The 17,711-nt window shown below is 39.1% G+C and overlaps 1 protein-coding gene across 4 annotated transcripts in view; it reads right to left on the bottom strand.

The window, feature by feature from the left end:
• whrna (whirlin a) overlaps nt 1–17,711 on the bottom strand; it is a 321,443-nt gene that overhangs the window by 176,985 nt on the left and 126,747 nt on the right. For all 4 annotated transcript variants that reach the window (XM_057818241.1, XM_057818243.1, XM_057818245.1 and 1 more), the window contains exon 3: nt 15,375–15,500. In XM_057818241.1, the coding sequence (XP_057674224.1) occupies nt 15,375–15,500 (126 nt within the window). The remainder of the gene's footprint in view (nt 1–15,374; nt 15,501–17,711) is intronic.

Below are 17,711 nucleotides of genomic sequence, written 5' to 3'. Positions count from 1 at the left end.
GATCCATAACACTATGAGGGCTTTCTCATTTACCTTTGTAGTTTTTATCAAAAGTTGCCTGTTTCTCTGTGTTTTAACGAAGGCGAACGATATAGTCCATCGACTTGTTTTGAAGTGTTTCGTTTGGAGATGACGTTTAGGATAGCTGCTCACGTTGTGTTGGAGAACTGCTCAGATTTCTAGCCATTTGCCATCTTGCTGTCCTTGACAATGCGTTGAAATAAAACACAGGGGGAAGAGTGACGGTCGTCACATGTGGATAAAATGGAAAAGACACTTTCGTGCATATTGACTCTTGACGACGCTAATCAAATGATGTACAGTAGATGTGCTGGGGTCCACATTATCACGGACAGCAAGGTGGCTGATAGCTAGAAATCTGAGCAGTTATTGAACGTGACAACAGCAATACCTCGCTCATCTGCACACGACCACAACTTTATAACTACTCCTTGATTCCTACTCCAACTCTGCCCGACGATGTAAAAAAAAAAAAAAAAAAAATTGCAATATTGGATCATTTCTCACGGCGGACCTTACAATCTCTCACGGCAAACTAGTGTGCCGTGGCATACCGGTTGACAAACACTGTTCTATGGCATTCAGCTCTGGACTCATTGCTGGCCACGTTAGAAGTCTCCAGTGCTTTCTCTGAAACCATTTTCTAGTGCTTTTTGAAGTGTGTTGTGGGTCGTTGTCCTGCTGGTAGACCCATTCCCTCTGCGGGAGACCCAGCTTTCTGACACTTGGCCCTACATTATGCTGCAAAATTTGTTGGTAGTCTTCAGACTTCATAATGCCATGCACACAGTCAAGCAGTCCAGTGTCAGAGGCAGCAAAGCAACCCCAAACCATCAGGGAAACTCCACCATGTTTGACCGTTTTTCCCCCCCTGTAAACTCTATGTTGGTGCCTTTCCCAAAAAGCTCTACTTTTGTCTCATCTGACCAGAGAACATCCTTCCAAAACGTTTTTGGCATTCCCAGGTAAGTTTTGGCAAACTCCAGCCTGGTTTTTTTATGTCTCTGGGTCAGAAGTGGGGTCTTCCTGGGTATCCTACCAAAGAGTCCCTTTTCATTCAGACGCCGACGGATAGTACGGGTTGACACTGTTGTAGCCTCGGACTGCAGGATAGCTTGAACTTGTTTGGATGTTAGTTGAGGTTCTTTATCCACCATCGGTTCAATGTTTTGTTGAAATCTCTCATCAATTTTTCTTTTCCGTCCACATCTAGGGAGGTTAGCCACAGTGCCAAGGGCTTTACAGATATTAATGAAACTTCGCACGGTAAGCACAGAAACATTCAGGTTTTTGGAGATAGAGTTGTAGCCTTGAAATTGCCCATGCTTCCTCAAAATTTTGTTTCTCAAATCCTCAGACAGTTCTTTGGTCTTCTTTCTTTTCTCCATGCTCAATGTGGTACACACAAGGACACAGGTTGAGTTAACTTTAATCCATTTTAAATGGCTGCAAGTGTGATTTTGTTATTGCCACCACCTGTTATGTGCCACAGTTAAGCAACAGGTGCTGTAAATTACACAAATTGGAGATGCATGACATGATTTTTCAGAGGGTGCCAATAGTTTTGTTTGGCCTCTTTTTGGAACTTTGTGTAAAATGATAATGATTTATTTTTTCACACTCTGTTTTGTGTTTTTTCATTGCAACCAAAATAAGTGAAGATATTTCTACCAACGCATTCGTAACTGCAATCATTTTCTGGGTGAAATTGAGCATTATCTGACAGAATTGCAGGGGTGCCAATACTTTCGGACAGCAATGTAAATAACAATCAAAATTCATGTTCTTGCTAATTATTTCTTCAGTAACTGTTCCAGTTTTTTCATTAATTGCTAGTTAGGATATTTGCTGATTGATTGTCTGTATCTTATTACCAGAGGTGGGTAGTAACGCGTTACATGTACTCCATTACATTTACTTGAGGTACTTTTTGAGAAAAAAAGTACTTGGAAGAGCAGTTTTACTAAGCTATACTTTTTACCTTTACTTGAGTAGATTTGTGAAGAACAGGCGCTACTCTTATTCCAATACTTTGGGCTATACATGAGTTGTTACATTTTTCCTCTTTATTCTACATATTAGATTTTTTTTAGCTAGCGATGCCAAGAGTAGCTCTACCGATTTCACCAATGAGACGTCACAACAATAATCACATTACTCCAATCAGACGCAAGCTTGCCGTTCGATCTTCACGCCAGCCAAATCAATAATGTGGTGTTTTTAAAGCACCGTAAAAAATGAAGTATTTGATAGAGCGCTGCCCTCAACATTACTTGAAATCGCAGATTTTAACCTCACTCGCAGTTTTTGTCACCGATTGACCACGGAAAACCGGAGATATGATCCTTTTAATTTCATAATAGAACTATGAAGGAACTCTTCACTACTCAAACTAAGAACTATTTTCTCCACCAGAGGGCACTCATGCTCTTCGGACGAATAATGCTTCATTTATGTAATTTTTTTTTCTCTAGTCGGAATTCAATGATTTTTTTGTTTTTGCTTTTTTTTTTTATTTCTTTGGCTTAATGTGGTTATGTAGTGGGTTATTGTACAGTATCATTATAACAACAGTTCATATAGATAACTTATTATAAAATATTATTGTTTAAAAAAAAAAATAATAATAATAATCCAAGAAAAAGATAAGCAGTTACTCACAATGTTACTCAATACTTCAGTATTCCTTTCACCCAAAACCTTTTTACTTGTACTTGAATACATTTTTTTGATGACTTCTTTTACTTTTACTTGAGTAACATTATTTTGAAGAAATGCTACTCTTACTTGTGCAAAATGTTTTGGCTACTCTACCCACCTCTGCTCATTACCCACTTGACGTTATACCACAAGACGACATGCTTCTGAAACCCCAAGCACCCGGCCAAGCACCGAGGGAAAAAGACCACTCAAGAAAGAGAAAGTCTGAGTTCAGGGAAGACGAAATCCAATGTGAAAAGAAAAGGAAGAGAAAGTTTCAGCTCCAGTGGCGAGACCGCTGGAATTGGCTCGGCTACAGTGAGACAAAAAATGAGATCTACTGTGACGTGTGCAGATCAATATCCACATCTGCAGACAAGTAAATTAGAGAAAAGTTAACTACTATGAAACCTATGGTATGACCATAACATGCGATAATTCATCCACGTGACTAAGGAGAAAATAATATCGTCATATCGACAGTTTAGCTTGAAAATTGTTAGCCATAATTGCCTTAGTAATCTCTTTGACTTCTAAATTGTTGCCATGACAACCAAAGCAGGAAGGATGTCCAGAGGGCAGAAAGGGGATGACATGAAAGCTTCGCCCAGGCACGGGGCTCTCCCACGGGAGCGCCTCCCCCTGGAGCTCCCAAGAAAAAATGTTTTTTTTTGTGTGTGTGTGGTTTTGATAGTTAAAACAAGTTTTTAGCTCTTTATCGTCATGAAAAAAAGTGTTCGTTGACAAAATGTTTTTGTTATCATCATCGTTGACCAAAAGACTGGTACCTGCAGTACTAGTATTTGTTTAGGATTTATTGTTGGTTTTATGCCTGTGGAACGAATTAAGGGAACTACAATGTATTCTTATGGGGAAATCCATCTCGACATATGACCATTTCGACATACAAACCAGGTTCTGGAACGAATTAAATTTGTATGTTCATTGTCGAGGTATCACTGTATTTGTGTATTTTTATACCGTAATTCTCTAACTATAAGCCGCTACTTTTTTCCTCTGCTTTGAACCCTGTAGCTTGTACAGGGAGGGGCAGAGCAACGTGCTTAATTCAATTTGGCACCCTGAAGCGATGGTTGCTCTGAAGATGGTAGGCATGGACTTATTTGAGAGAGTGGGGTATAAAGTTTGGTTCTTAACATGCGTTATGTATTTTGTGTTTATTTTCAAGAACCCCAGTGAGCATCATGGAGTTGGAACGCGCTTTTGCTGTGAGGCATTTTTTTCAAGCAGTCGCTTTATCTAAGCAAGGCAACATGCATTCTGTAGACATTTCCATATTGCCCCCCATTGTCATGTTCCTGGCCGGCAGTCGATTGTTTTATAGGTAAACAAAGTCAGGGAAACGGGTGATGTAAAGATATAGAAACCTGGCCTCCCAAGAACAGCAAGGTCACCCACAAACATTGACGTGGTGAGACAATCTGTTTTGAGATCTCCCCGACGGTCTGCCCGCAAACATGTGTCTGCTCTTGGGTTGTCTGCTCTTTCTGTGAGATGAATCCTCAATGAAGAATTGAAATTTCATCTCTACAAATTAGCTATGGTGCAGGAACTTAATCCACGCGATTTCATTGCTCGCTTGAAAAAATGCTTCAACAGTGAAAGCGCATTCCAACTCCACTCCATGATGCTCACTGGAGTTCCTTAAAAATAAAAACAAAATAAATAACGCACATTAAGAACCACACTTTAAGCCCCACCTTCTTAAATAAGTCCATCCCTACCATCCTCAGAGCAACCATCGCTTCAGGGCGCCAAATTTAAAGACGCAAGCTGCTCTGCCTCACCCTGTATATGGGTTTTTACAGGCTTTGTATTTAGTATAGATATCAAAAGTATTAAAAAGTATTGAAATATCGATACTGAAATGTTGTATCCGGATATTTGATTGCAAAAGTATCGATACTCATTTATTTGTTTTTGCTAGACCCCAGGTCACAAGAAATTTAGTAATGAAGGATATTTTTGCATCTGCCATTGACGGTGCTAGGCATCCAATCCATTTGCAGTTGGAGGGTTGGCAGCGAATCGGTAAATGTTCATTCACTGACACCCTCCCAGTTCAAATGGACTGGACGAGCATTGATAAACTCATTTAAAGAGTTTTTATTTAGTTTTAAAGACCTCCATTATACGATGTGTATCATTATGACACCTAGAGTTCATATAAAAATGACATTTAATCTTGTTTTGTTTTTATTTATTTATGTAGTATCGAAAATGGTATCGAGTATCAAGTTGAAAATTTCAGTATACTAGTCAGGTGCGAAGATCCCTGCGGCTTATATTTAAATATGATAAATATATATTATATGATCATAATAATGATGAATAATGATGTTGATGATATGATAAATATATAGATCTGAGGACATAATGTGTTTATTCAGAAGTGATTTTTTTTTTTTTTTAATTCAGAAGAATGAAAATTGCTTTTATGTGTGTTTAGAAGAATTGAGTGCTTACTTTTAGCTTTTACTTGAAGTACACTATCATGAATGACTCATGCAAGAAGGATTTTGAAGCAGAACATATTACAAAGATTAAAAATATACTGTAGTAAATGTAGGAACACTCAAGAGCTGAATATTCAACCGACCATTATGATTATCTTTTCTCAACATTTGGCACAATAATTAGGGCCCGGGCAGCAAGTGGTGCGAGAGCCGTATTGTAATGCAAAGGATTATTCTTATTATTATGATTCTTTCTTCAGGGCCAATGAAAATGGACAATTTGGAGGCCTTGACATGCTCGAAAATTCACTGAAGTTTGCAGATACATGCAGCTTGGCTTGAATTTAGATAGTTTTGTGACCTTACGAGAAAACTGTGACAAAATGGCTCAACGTCGCCCCCTTTGAAATTTTCAAAAAGGCCTCTCCTATTAGGTTTATTGAACAATGAAAATTGGGGAGTCAATACGTTGTGCAAAGTTGCACCAAAAAGCCTTTTGGACCCATATGTCAAAGCCAACAGGAAAACGGGTATTTTGGATTGAATGTGAATTTTTTTGGAGTTAGAGAGTGCACATTTGAGACATTGGCGCCGAGGGAGTTCGCTGGATGCTCCTCAAAATTGGTCAGACTGTTCATGAGACATATGCGATCTAAAGTCATCCAAATGGTGAGTTATAAACCTATTAGGTTTATTCAACAATGAAAATTGGGGAGTCAATACGTTGTTCAAAGTTGCACCAAAAAGCCTTTTGGACCCATATGTCAAAGCCAACAGAAAAACGGGTATTTTGGATTGAATGTGAATTTTTTTCGAGTTAGAGAGTGCACATTTGAGACATTGGCGCTTAGGGAGTTCGCTGGATGCTCCTCAAAATTGGTCAGACTGTTCATGAGACATATGAGATCTAAAGTCATCAAAATGGTGAGTTTTCATTCACAGGCCTCTCCTGGGCAGGGTGCCAAAGTTTTTCTTTTTTTTTTTTTTTCTTTCTTTCACAACACGCCAAATACAGTAAATGACTAATAACTCCTTCGTCCAAGTTTCAGTCTTTTTCATACCTGGCATGTATGAGAGGTATCCCACCCTGAACATGACTGCATTGAAATATTACCCAATAGGCTTGGTGCCCCCTGCGAGGAACAGCAAGCAACCTTTTTTACCTCAAAATATGTGTTCAGGTGCCTGATGAAAAATATTGAGGTTTCGCTGAAGCTGAGGGTATAAACAGGAAAGCGAAAATGACCGTCGCCATTTTGTCTCACCACAAATTCTGAATAGTCATAACTTAGCAGATATACAACATATCTGCGGCAAACTTCCCGTGCTTGATGACAGTCATATCCTGAAGAGTACTGTCGGGGTCATTTGCATCAACCCTACAGCGCAAACTAGTGGAAACAGAAAGTTACTCATTTTACTTACATATATATATCCAGGTCTTTTTAGGTTGGTCAGTGTAGTTAAAAGATATTTTGTAATACTACATTTTATGGCCCATGTCCACGTGTCTCTGCCTGTTGCTATGACGGCCCTTTGTTCGCTATTAAAAGAAAGTAGATTTCTTCAGGGACTAAGGCAGCTTATAGAGTCACAAAATTTGGCACACTTGGTCAAAGTGGCCAAATTAGATTGATTTTGGTTTTGAATCTGGGCATGGCTGCCTAGCTCAGTAGTGCCTCCTTACATGTAGGACCCTCTTCAATGGTGTTTTTTTCACCAAGGTGTGTGAATGTATTTCTCATCTCAGGATAGACAAAAACATCTCTGTAAGCCTTGCCCACAACACAAAAGAGGTTCCACACAAAAATGAGGTGAGTTTGGAGCACATGTTAGTTTCTCATGAAATGATGAGAGGGACCTAGAGAAGGCCTAGTTCATTATTAACCCTTGTAGCTGACAAAACTGATCACTTCAAGGTCTGGTGTGCAGGCATTTCTGGAAATCAAACTTGATATACAGTGGGGCAAATAAGTTTTTAGTCAACCACTACTTATGCAAGTTCTCCCACTTGAAAAAATTAGCGAGGCCTGTAATTGTCAACATGGGTAAACCTCAACCATGAGAAACAGGATGTGGACAAAAAATAAATAAATAAAAAAAAAACAGAAAATCCCATTGTTTGATTTTTAAAGAATTTATTTGCAAATCATGGTGGAAAATAAGTATTTGGTCAATACCAAAAGTTCATCTCAGTACTTTGTTATGTACCCTTTGTTGGCAATAACGGAGGCCAAACGTTTTCTGTAACTCGTCACAAGCTTTTCACACACTGTTGCTGGTATTTTGGCCCATTCCTCCATGCAGTGATGTTTTGGGGCTGTCGTTGGGCAACACGGACTTTCAACTCCCTCCACAGATTTTCGATGGGTTTGAGATCTGGAGACTGGCTTGACCACTCCCAGGACCTTGAAATGCTTCTTCCGAAGCCACTCCTTTGTTGGCCTGGCTGTGTGTTTGGGATCATTGTCAAGCCGAAAGACCCAGCAACGCCTCATCTTCAATGCCCTTGCTGATGGAAGGAGATTTTCACTCAAAATCTCTCGATACATGGCCCCATTCATTTTTTCCTTTACACAGATCAGTCGTCCTGGTCCCTTTGCAGAAAAACAGCCCGAAAGCATGATGTTTCCACCCCCATGCTTCACAGTGGGTATGGTGTTCTTCGGATGCAATTCAGTATTCTTTTTCCTCCAAACACAAGAACCTGTGTTTCTACCAAAAAGTTCTATTTTGGTTTCATCTGACCATAACACATTCTCCCAGTCCTCTTCTGGATCATCCAAATGCTCTCTAGCGAACTGCAGACGGGCCTGGACATGTACTGGCTTCAGCAGGGGGACACGTCTGGCAGTGCAGGAATTGAGTCCCTGGCAGCGCATTGTGTTACTAATAGTAGCCTTTGTTACTGTGCTCTTAGCTCTCTGTAGGTCATTCACTAGCCCCCCCTGTGTGATTCTGGGATTTTTGCTCACCGTTCTTGTTATCATTTTGACGCCACGGGGTGAGGTCTTGCATGGAGCCCCAGATGGTGGTCTTGTATGTCTTCCATTTTCTCATAATTGCTCCCACAGTTGATTTCTTTACACCAAGCGTTTTACCTATTGCAAATTCAGTCTTCCCAGCAGGTGCAGGTTCAGGTTTACAATTTTGTCTCTGGTGTCCTTTGACAGCTCTTTGGTCTTGGCCATAGTGGAGTTTGGAGTGTGACTGAGTGAGATTGTGGACAGGTGTCTTTTATACCGATAATGAGTTAAAACAGGTGCCATTAATACAGGTAACGAGTGGAGCCTCGTTAGACCTCATTAGAAGTTAGACCTCTTTGATAGCCAGAAATCTTGCTTGTTTGTGGGTGACCAAATACTTATTTTTCCATTTTAATTTGGAAATAAATTCTTTAAAAATCAAACAATGTTTTTTTCTGTTTTTTTCCACATTCTGTCTTTCATGGTTGAGGTTTACCTATGTTGACAATTACAGGCCTCTCTAATCTTTTCAAGCAGGAGAACTTGCACAATTGGTGGTTAACTAAATACTTATTTGCCCCACTGTATTTGATATACCGTAGCTACAGTTCATGATGCTCACAGTTCAGTCCTTTTGAGGTAATTTGATGAGTTATGACTTAGTGTATATGTGAAAAACTAACGGCATTATCTGCAGTCATTTTGTCCTTGAGAAAGAATCAGAAAAGAAAAATTCTAGTTGCCCTCCTCTTTTTTAATACGACAGAAAATAAACGTGGAAATCAATAGTCTATTACAAATATCTCTGTGTATCTGTGCCACTTGTTTGCTCTCTGGATTAGCATAGCTGTTTTATATCATTTTTTCCTGCAGCTGTCGGGATTTTACAACCAGGACTTTCATTCCAAACAGCGTAAACACTTCCCTCCAACAGTACTGGCGCGGTAAAACAAAATCATTTTTTTCTCTAGACCCAAACATATTTTTGACATCTTACAAAAATATGACACAAGATCAAATTCAGTATTCAAATCCAGATGTCAACAACACTAACAATGGCATCTTCTTACATGGAAGACCTCACGAAATATGGTTAAAATGATTAGAACAACAGTTGTATGGTCTAATACATAATCTTGAATCTAAGATTATCTAAAACCTGTGTTATCTCCTATTTTCTATTTTTTTCATTACAACTACAGATTTGTGGCACTTATAATGTTCATCTAATTATATTCACAAATCACACTCGTGAATTCAAGTTGTCTATATTCAAGCTTCTCAAGGATGTTTGTCAGCTCAAGCACTTAAACTTCGTGATCGACATTTGTACTTGAGACAAATGACTGTGTCTGGTTGTCGAGGCTAAAAAGTCAGGGAGACCTACACCTCATCGCAAATTCACACGTTTTCCAAACATTGGATGATTGATTGGACACAGACACGCTGGTTGTGTTTTTCTGTGGTTCCACTTCTTTTGTTGTTATTTCCTGACTGAAACCATAGAGACTGAACTTGCATTTTTACCTTGAGGACATAGAAAGAACTAATCCCTCAAAAATAAAAACTAACTAAAGGATGCTGTGTTGAAACCTTGTTAAATGAAAAGAAAATAACCTGTACAGTGAAAAAAATATGTATTTGAACACTCTGTTCTCCACCTTAGAAATCTTGGAGGGGTCTAAAATTTTCATCGTAGGTGCATGTCCACTGTGGGAGAAATAATCTAAAAAGAAAAATCTACAAATAACAGTGTATGATTTTTTTTTTTTTTAATGATTTGTTTGTAAGATGCAAATCAGCTGCAAATAAGTACTTGACCATCTAAGAAAATGAATGTTAGTATTTGGTACAGTAGCCTTTGTTTGCAATTACAGAGGTCAAACATTTCCTGTAGTTTTTCACCAGGTTTGCACACACTGAAGGAGGGATCTTGGCCCACCCATCAGTCAGGTTTCTGGGCTGTCGCTGAGAAACAAAGAGTTTCAGTTCCCTCCAAAGGTTTTCCATTGGGTTTAGGTCTGGAGACCGACTAGGCCATGCTAGAACCTTGTTATGCTTCTTACGGAGCCACTCCTTGGTTTTCCTGGCTGTGTGCTTCTGGTCATTGTCATGTTAGAAGACCCAGGCACGACCAATCGCCAATGCTCTGACTATATTGTCATTCAGCTAAAAAGCCCTTGCAGAGCTGCCTTGGTAACACTTTACAGACCACCAAAGTATAACACACTGTTTTTTGATGAGTTTACCAAAATGCTGTCTTCTGTCTGCATGGACTTTGATTGTGTTGTTCTAGTGGGTGACTTTAACATTCATGTTGATAATCCTGAAGAAGGATGTGCTATAGAGCTTTTAAATATTTTGGATACATTTGGTTTATCTCAGCATGTCACAGTTCCAACACATAACAGAGGGCACATACTGGATTTAATAATATCCAAAGGTCTTAACATCTCTGAGGTCACAGTGAATGATGTTGCTCTGTCTGATCACTACTGCATTATGTTTAAAATGACCACCCCGTCCATCCTCTGAAAAGGGAAACAGAGGTGATTAGGAAGCGTTACATAAGTGATAACACTTGTGCGTTATTCACACAGGCCTATGCCTCACCATTAACCCCTACAATAGCTCCAGTGGAAGAACTTGTAAATAGTTTCAGTTCCAGTGTGATGACTGTAATTGACACTATTGCCCCGATTAAGACAGAATCTTTGTCAAGAAAGAAGAGGTCACCCTGGAGAAATGCCATACTAGCTATAAAACAAAAGCAAGTTTGTAGACGAGCAGAACGCAGATGGCGAAAAAACAAACTCCTAGTTTTTTATGATATCTACAAAGACAGTCTTCGCAAATACAACCAGGAACTGAAAAATGCTAGACAGTCATATTTTTCAGAGATCATTAATAGAAACACTAACAATACCCGCACACTATTTTCTGTTGTTGACAAACTGACAAACCCACAAGCATCAATACCTCAGGAATTGGCATCTGAGGTGTCCTGTAATAATTTCGCAGCATTCTTTACACACAAAGTACTAAAGATTAGACAGACTGTGTGCAACTCCAGATTAACAAATGTTACACTAAATGCCTCCCAAAATGTCCCCCACGTCAATCTTAGACAGTTTAGCCTCTTGGACTATGCCACTTTAACAGAAATTGTGTCGAAATTAAAGCCCACAACATGCTGCCTTGACATCCTTCCTTCAAACTTTTTCAAAACTGTTTTTCATTGCATAGCCCCAGACATACTTCAGATAATAAATACTTCTCTCCAAACAGGAGAGTTTCCTCAGACTTTAAAAACTGCAGTAATAAAACCTCTCCTAAAAAAACCTAATCTGGATGCCTCAACCATTAGTAATTACAGGCCAATATCAAATCTGACATTCCTGGGGAAAATTATCGAAAGGGTTGTGTTCGAACAGATCAAGAATTATATGATTCAAAACAATCTTTTTAACTCGTTTCAGTCTGGATTTCGACCACAACACAGCACCGAGACTGTGCTTATCAAAGTCGTAAATGATATTCGTCGGAATACCGATGCAGGCAAATCATCTGTTCTGCTACTATTGGATCTCAGCGCCGCATTTGACACGGTTGATCACAACATACTACTCAGCAGATTGGAACAGTGGGTAGGGCTTACTGACACTATTCTTCAGTGGTTCACATCCTATTTACATGATAGGGATTTCTTTGTGACAATCGGAAACCATCAGTCAGAACGAACCAAATTCACGTGTGGAGTCCCTCAAGGGTCAATTCTTGGACCACTCTTATTTAACATCTATATGCTTCCGTTAGCTCAGATAATGGAACAGTATGACATCTCCTATCACGCCTATGCAGATGACACACAACTGTACATTTCTGTGTCCCCACATGATTATAGTCCCTTAGTCACCCTGAGCAAATGCATTCATCAAATCAATGAATGGATGTGCCAGAATTTTCTCCAGTTAAATGTGCAGAAGACAGAGGTGATCATTTTTGGGCCAAAAAAGGAAAGGTCAAAGATAAGCAGCCAACTTAGCACAATGTCACTTACAGCTACAAATCAAGTCAGAAACCTTGGCGCAATTATTGACTCAGACCTAAAATTTGATAGCCATTTAAAGTCCGTCACTAAATTAGCTTATTACCACCTAAAAAATATAACCAGAATTAAGGGGCTTCTGACTCAACAAGACATGGAAAAACTTATGCATGCATTCATTTTCAGCAGATTGGACTATTGCAACGGTATACTGGACTGTCTCAGAAAATTAGAATACACAATATTCTAATTTTTTGAGACAGTCCTGTGTATATATACAGGACTGTCTCAGGAAATTAGAATACACAATATTCTAATTTCCTGAGACAGTCAGGAATACACAATATTCTAATTTCCTGAGACAGTCAGGAAATTAGAATATTGTGTATTCTAATTTCCTGAGACAGTCCTGTATATATACACAGGACTGTCTCAAAAAATTAGAATATTGTGTATTCTAATTTCCTGGGACAGTCCAGTATTTACAGGTCTTGATTAAAAATCAGTCAGGAAGTTGCAGCTGGTACAGAATGCTGCAGCCAGAGTCCTCACAAATACAAGGAAGCTGGACCACATTACACCAGTTTTGAAATCGCTACACTGGCTTCCAGTAAGTCAAAGGATAGACTATAAAATACTACTGCTCGTCTACAAAACACTTAATGGCCTTGGACCAAAATACATGCTTGACTTGTTAGAGTCCTATGAGACATCTAGACCCCTAAGGTCGTCTGGAACCGGTCTTCTGCATGTTCCAAGAACAAGAACCAAGCAGGGTGAGGCAGCATTTAGTTATTATGCTCCTCACCTCTGGAACAAGTTACCCGAACGTCTGAAGTATGCTCAAACTGTTAGCTCTTTTAAATCAGGGCTAAAAACGCTTTTGTTTAGCACTGCATATCTATAACTGTCTATATATTTCAATCTACCTGCTTTCTATTCCTCTTGTTTTTATCTCCATTGCTGATTTCAATTATTATTATTAGTAGTAGTTTTTGTTTTATTTTTATTTTATTTTATTTTTATTCTGTGATTAAATGCGATCTTTTGTCTTCGTTTCTACGTTGTGTTGATTTAAATGTGATTTTTATGATCTTCATGTGATGTAAAGCACTTTGAATTGCCTTGTGTTGAATTGTGCTATATAAATAAATTTGCCTTGCCTTGCCTTGCCTTGAAGGAGGGAGGTTGTTCACCAAAATCCCACGATACAGGTCCCCAGTCATCCTCACTATAATACAGTGTCCCATGCGCAGAAAAACACAACCAAAGCATGATGCTACCACCAAAATGCTTCACAGTAGGGATGGTGTTCTTCAGATAGTACTCATCATTCTTCTTCCTCCAAACAGTTAGTGGAGTTATGACCAAAAAGTTCTATTTTACTGTCATCTGACCACAAAACCTGGTCCCATGATTCCCCTGCAGAATCCAAATGGTCCTAGGCAAACTTAAGAGGGGCTTTGTGCTGTTTTAAGCAGGGGAACCCTCCGTGCCATGCATGATTTTAAGCCATGACGTCTTAGTGTATTATCAACAGGAACCTTGGAAACAGTGGTCCCAGCTCTTTTCAGGTCACTGACCAACTATTGCCACCATTGACACCTTTCTTAGGATCATTGAGACCCCACGAGGTGATATGTTAAATGGAGCTCCACTCCGATTGAGATTGACCATCATGTCTAGCTTCTTCCATTTTCAAATGATTGCTCCAACAGTGGACCTTGTTTCACAAAGCTGCTCGGCAATTACTCCGGAGCCCTTTCCAGCACTTGTGGAGGTGAACAATTTTGTCTCTGGTGTCTTTGGACAGCTCTTTGGTCTTGACAAATTTGAGTCTTACCGATTGTATGTGGTGGACTGGTACCTTTATGCAACTATCGACCTCCAACAGGTGCATCTGACTCAGGATAATACATGTAGTGGAGTAGGACTTTTAATAGGCGGACTAATAGGTCTTTCAGAGTCAGAATTGTAGCTGATAGACAGTTGTTCAAATATTCATTTGCAGCTGTATCACACAAATAAATTGTTTGAAAAAATCATGCATTGTGATTTCTGTTTTTTTTTTTTTTTTTGTAGATTGTCTCTCTCACAGTGGACATGCATGATGAATATTTCAGACTCCTCCATGACTTTTAAGTGGGAGAACTTGTAAAATAGCAGGGTGTTCAAATACTTATTTTCTTCACTGTACAAATGTTTTGTAATAGTAATGTGTCTTGGGTTTGATGTATTTAGTTTAAGTGAAGTTGATTAACACTTACTTTCTGTTCCAGTACATTCGCACCACCGAAAGTGCTCTGACAGATAATAGTATTGCCATTCAATCAACATTTTTATTCCAAAAGTGCAAAATTCTCTCAGTGTTTTCTTATGCAACAACTGGAATCAAACCCGAGCCGAACAAGTGGGCCAGGTTCTAGCGGCGACGAAGCTGGCCGGATTGCATACTGGCAGAGGGGGTGTGGAAGTCGCGGGAAAAAATGTGACAAAAACATGAAGTGGTCGTGCCACGTACAAGTATTGTACTAAACCACAGCAAATGCACATGTATGCATTTAAATACTTTTTGCTTGATTAAACTCCAAACTACTCACGCACGGGCTCAAATTCACTGTACTCGATGAGATGCGAGACATCAATGGAAAGCAACTTCAGAACGAGAGTGTGGCAGCGATGATGCAAATTTATTTTATTTTTCTTCATTTACGTACTTCCAAACCACTGACATATTGGCGGTGAGCAAGTAGTGTTGCTTCTCACCGTGTTTTGATGATGTTATCACAAGAGGATTACGGTTCTTCACACTTTTCGGTGGTAAACTTTCGGTCTTTTAACCGAAAATGCAATTTTAGCTATTTTCGGCCGAAAGATTTCGCCACCGAATTTTCGGTCACATCTCTAGTATATACCAAATGTCAGTAGATGTTCAAAGATCAGTCCCTGACTGTAATTTTCTTGTTCAGCTGCTTCACGTACTCTGCAACTGACTTTGGGGACTAAAATCATCTTTGCACCATAAGATACAACCCATGTTTTGTCTGATTTAACTTGAACCTATATTTGTCTGATTTAACTTGAACTTACAGGAATTTCATCTGGAAGTCCCCAGTGTTTTATCAGATCCATGTGAGCAATAACATGATAGATTCACAATACCTTGAGCCCTCCACACTCTGCTGCTGATCCATGATCCACTCCAGTGATGTAAATACCCAAAGCGTATTCTGCTCCCCCTCGGATCATCAAGCCAAGAGATCGGCCATCATCCAAAACTAAGTTGACCTAGCGAAGACAGTGGAATTGGTAAGGATGGCGTAAGTCAGTTGGTTCAGAACACAAAGATGTACTAAATGTAATCTCATGGCATTGATTTCCAGAGGTGGGTATTAGTAACACGTTACATTGATTCTGTTACATTTACATGAGTAACTTTTTGAGAGAAAAGTACTTCCAAGGCCAATTTCATCATGCCGTACTTTTACTTTTAATTGATTTTTAGAAAAAACACTATTCTGAGCTACTTTGGACTACACTGGAGTCGTTACATTTTTCCTCTTTATTTCTACATACTGTGTTAGATTTTACTCACTTTTTTCCCTTGATTGTTTCGTCCTATTGACATATCAAAACACTTTTGTTTCCCCGAAAAGTTTGGGTTTGTGGTCACGACTTTGAAATTCTGTTTTTCACTTTTCTTTACTGTTGCACTTTCTAATGTTTTTATATATACAGCGGTACCTCTACATACGACTTTAATTCATTCCAGGACCTTGTTCGTAAGTCGAAATGGTTGTATGTTGAGCGGGATTTTTCCGTAAGAATACATTATAATTCCAGTAAGTCGTTCCACAGCCCACACTAACCTACAATAAATCCTTAATAAATACTGCTGGTACTGTTAAAAATGGCAATTACACATGGCACAACAAATAAAGTACAAGTACAAATCATAATAATAATAATAATAATAATAATAATAATAGTAAGTCCTGTAATAATGTAACGAATCGGGTTCTAATGTTGGAGTTGTGTTTTGCGTGCTGTACCTGAACGCACCATGTGGCTGACGTGACACTGAGATAGGTGCGGTAGAGATGTGTTTAGTTGTTTTTTGGTGTCAACTGGGGCGGACATTAGCCTCTTGTGTTGCACAAGTTCTGAAATAAATTATTAAAAACCTGACGCGGACGCGCACACCTCGCTCATATGTTTCTATTATTTTCATTTTAATTTCAGAAAACGTCACCTTTTTCCTTTTTTCACCACCTGCACTAACCTTGGAACCAATGTTGATTTCTTTCACAAGCAAATCCGCCGTGCGTCCGTCTTGCGGGAAAACAAAGAAACTGTGGCGGCGTAATAAATCGTCATATTTTGAGCATGTTGTTAGATGTGGTAACAAACGCCGAGTCAAACTTTACGTCGGATGTTGAAAAGATTGTGTGTTGAAGCGATCGTATGTCGAGGTACCAATGTATTGTGTACATTTTCCTCCTTGTTTTATAGAGTTGATTTGACCTGAAACACGAAGAAATGACATTTAACATACCGTATTTTTCACACTATAAGGTGCATCGGAGTATAAGGCGCATCACCAATGAATGGCCTTTTTTAAAGTTGTTTTCGTATATAGGGTACACCGCATTCTAAGGTGCAGTGGTAGTAGTAGTAGTGGTTGATGTTGTGTTATGCATCCACTAGATAGAGCTGTGCTAAAGGGATTGTCATGCCGTGATTAACCAATATATAAGACACATCAGATTATAAGGCGCACTGTTGGCTTTTGAGAAAATTTAGGGCTTTTAGGTGTGCTTTATAGTGCAGAAAATACAGTAAATATTTTCCGCATAGTTAGGAGGTAAAATCAGAAATTTTGAATAGTTAGTCCCCGGGTTACGAAATACGCGATTTACAGTTGTGTTCAAAATTATCCAACCCCCACAGTTTTTTCAAGTTTGGCATTCATTTTTCTTGTTGTTTATAATCACATCAAATAATGACATGTCAAATAGACAAATACAAATGAAATAACAAAAATATTTTGGGGAATATTCCAATTAATGGCCTTTCTGTGATTACCTCATTGACAAAATTATTCAACCCCCCACGTCCACCACTCTTAAAAACAAAGGTTTCCATCAGGTATTGTCAAACAGCTGATGAAAACAGTTGTAGATGTGAACGGAACCCTAATGAGCAGCAATTAGGCAGATTTAAAGGAACTGTTACACAAGGCTCGTCTTGGCAGTTAATGACATATTTACAACATGGTGAAGTCCAAGGAATGGTCACAAAAGTTCAGAGAGGATAGCATTTCCCTTCATAAGCAAGGATATGGATATAAAAAGATAGCAAAAGGACAAAAAAATCAAGAGACACAATTGAGAGCATACTGTGCAAGTTTATGGCTATAGCACAGTCAGAATGCTACCTGGGTGTGGTAGAAAGAGGTTACTGTCTGCAACTGCTGTGCGATGCGTGACGCGAAAAATG

Source organism: Corythoichthys intestinalis, chromosome 17, assembly GCF_030265065.1.
Source record: "Corythoichthys intestinalis isolate RoL2023-P3 chromosome 17, ASM3026506v1, whole genome shotgun sequence".
Taxonomy (NCBI): domain Eukaryota; kingdom Metazoa; phylum Chordata; class Actinopteri; order Syngnathiformes; family Syngnathidae; genus Corythoichthys; species Corythoichthys intestinalis.
Note: the sequence above shows the minus strand (reverse complement) of the source record. Positions and strands in the feature narration are given on the sequence as shown.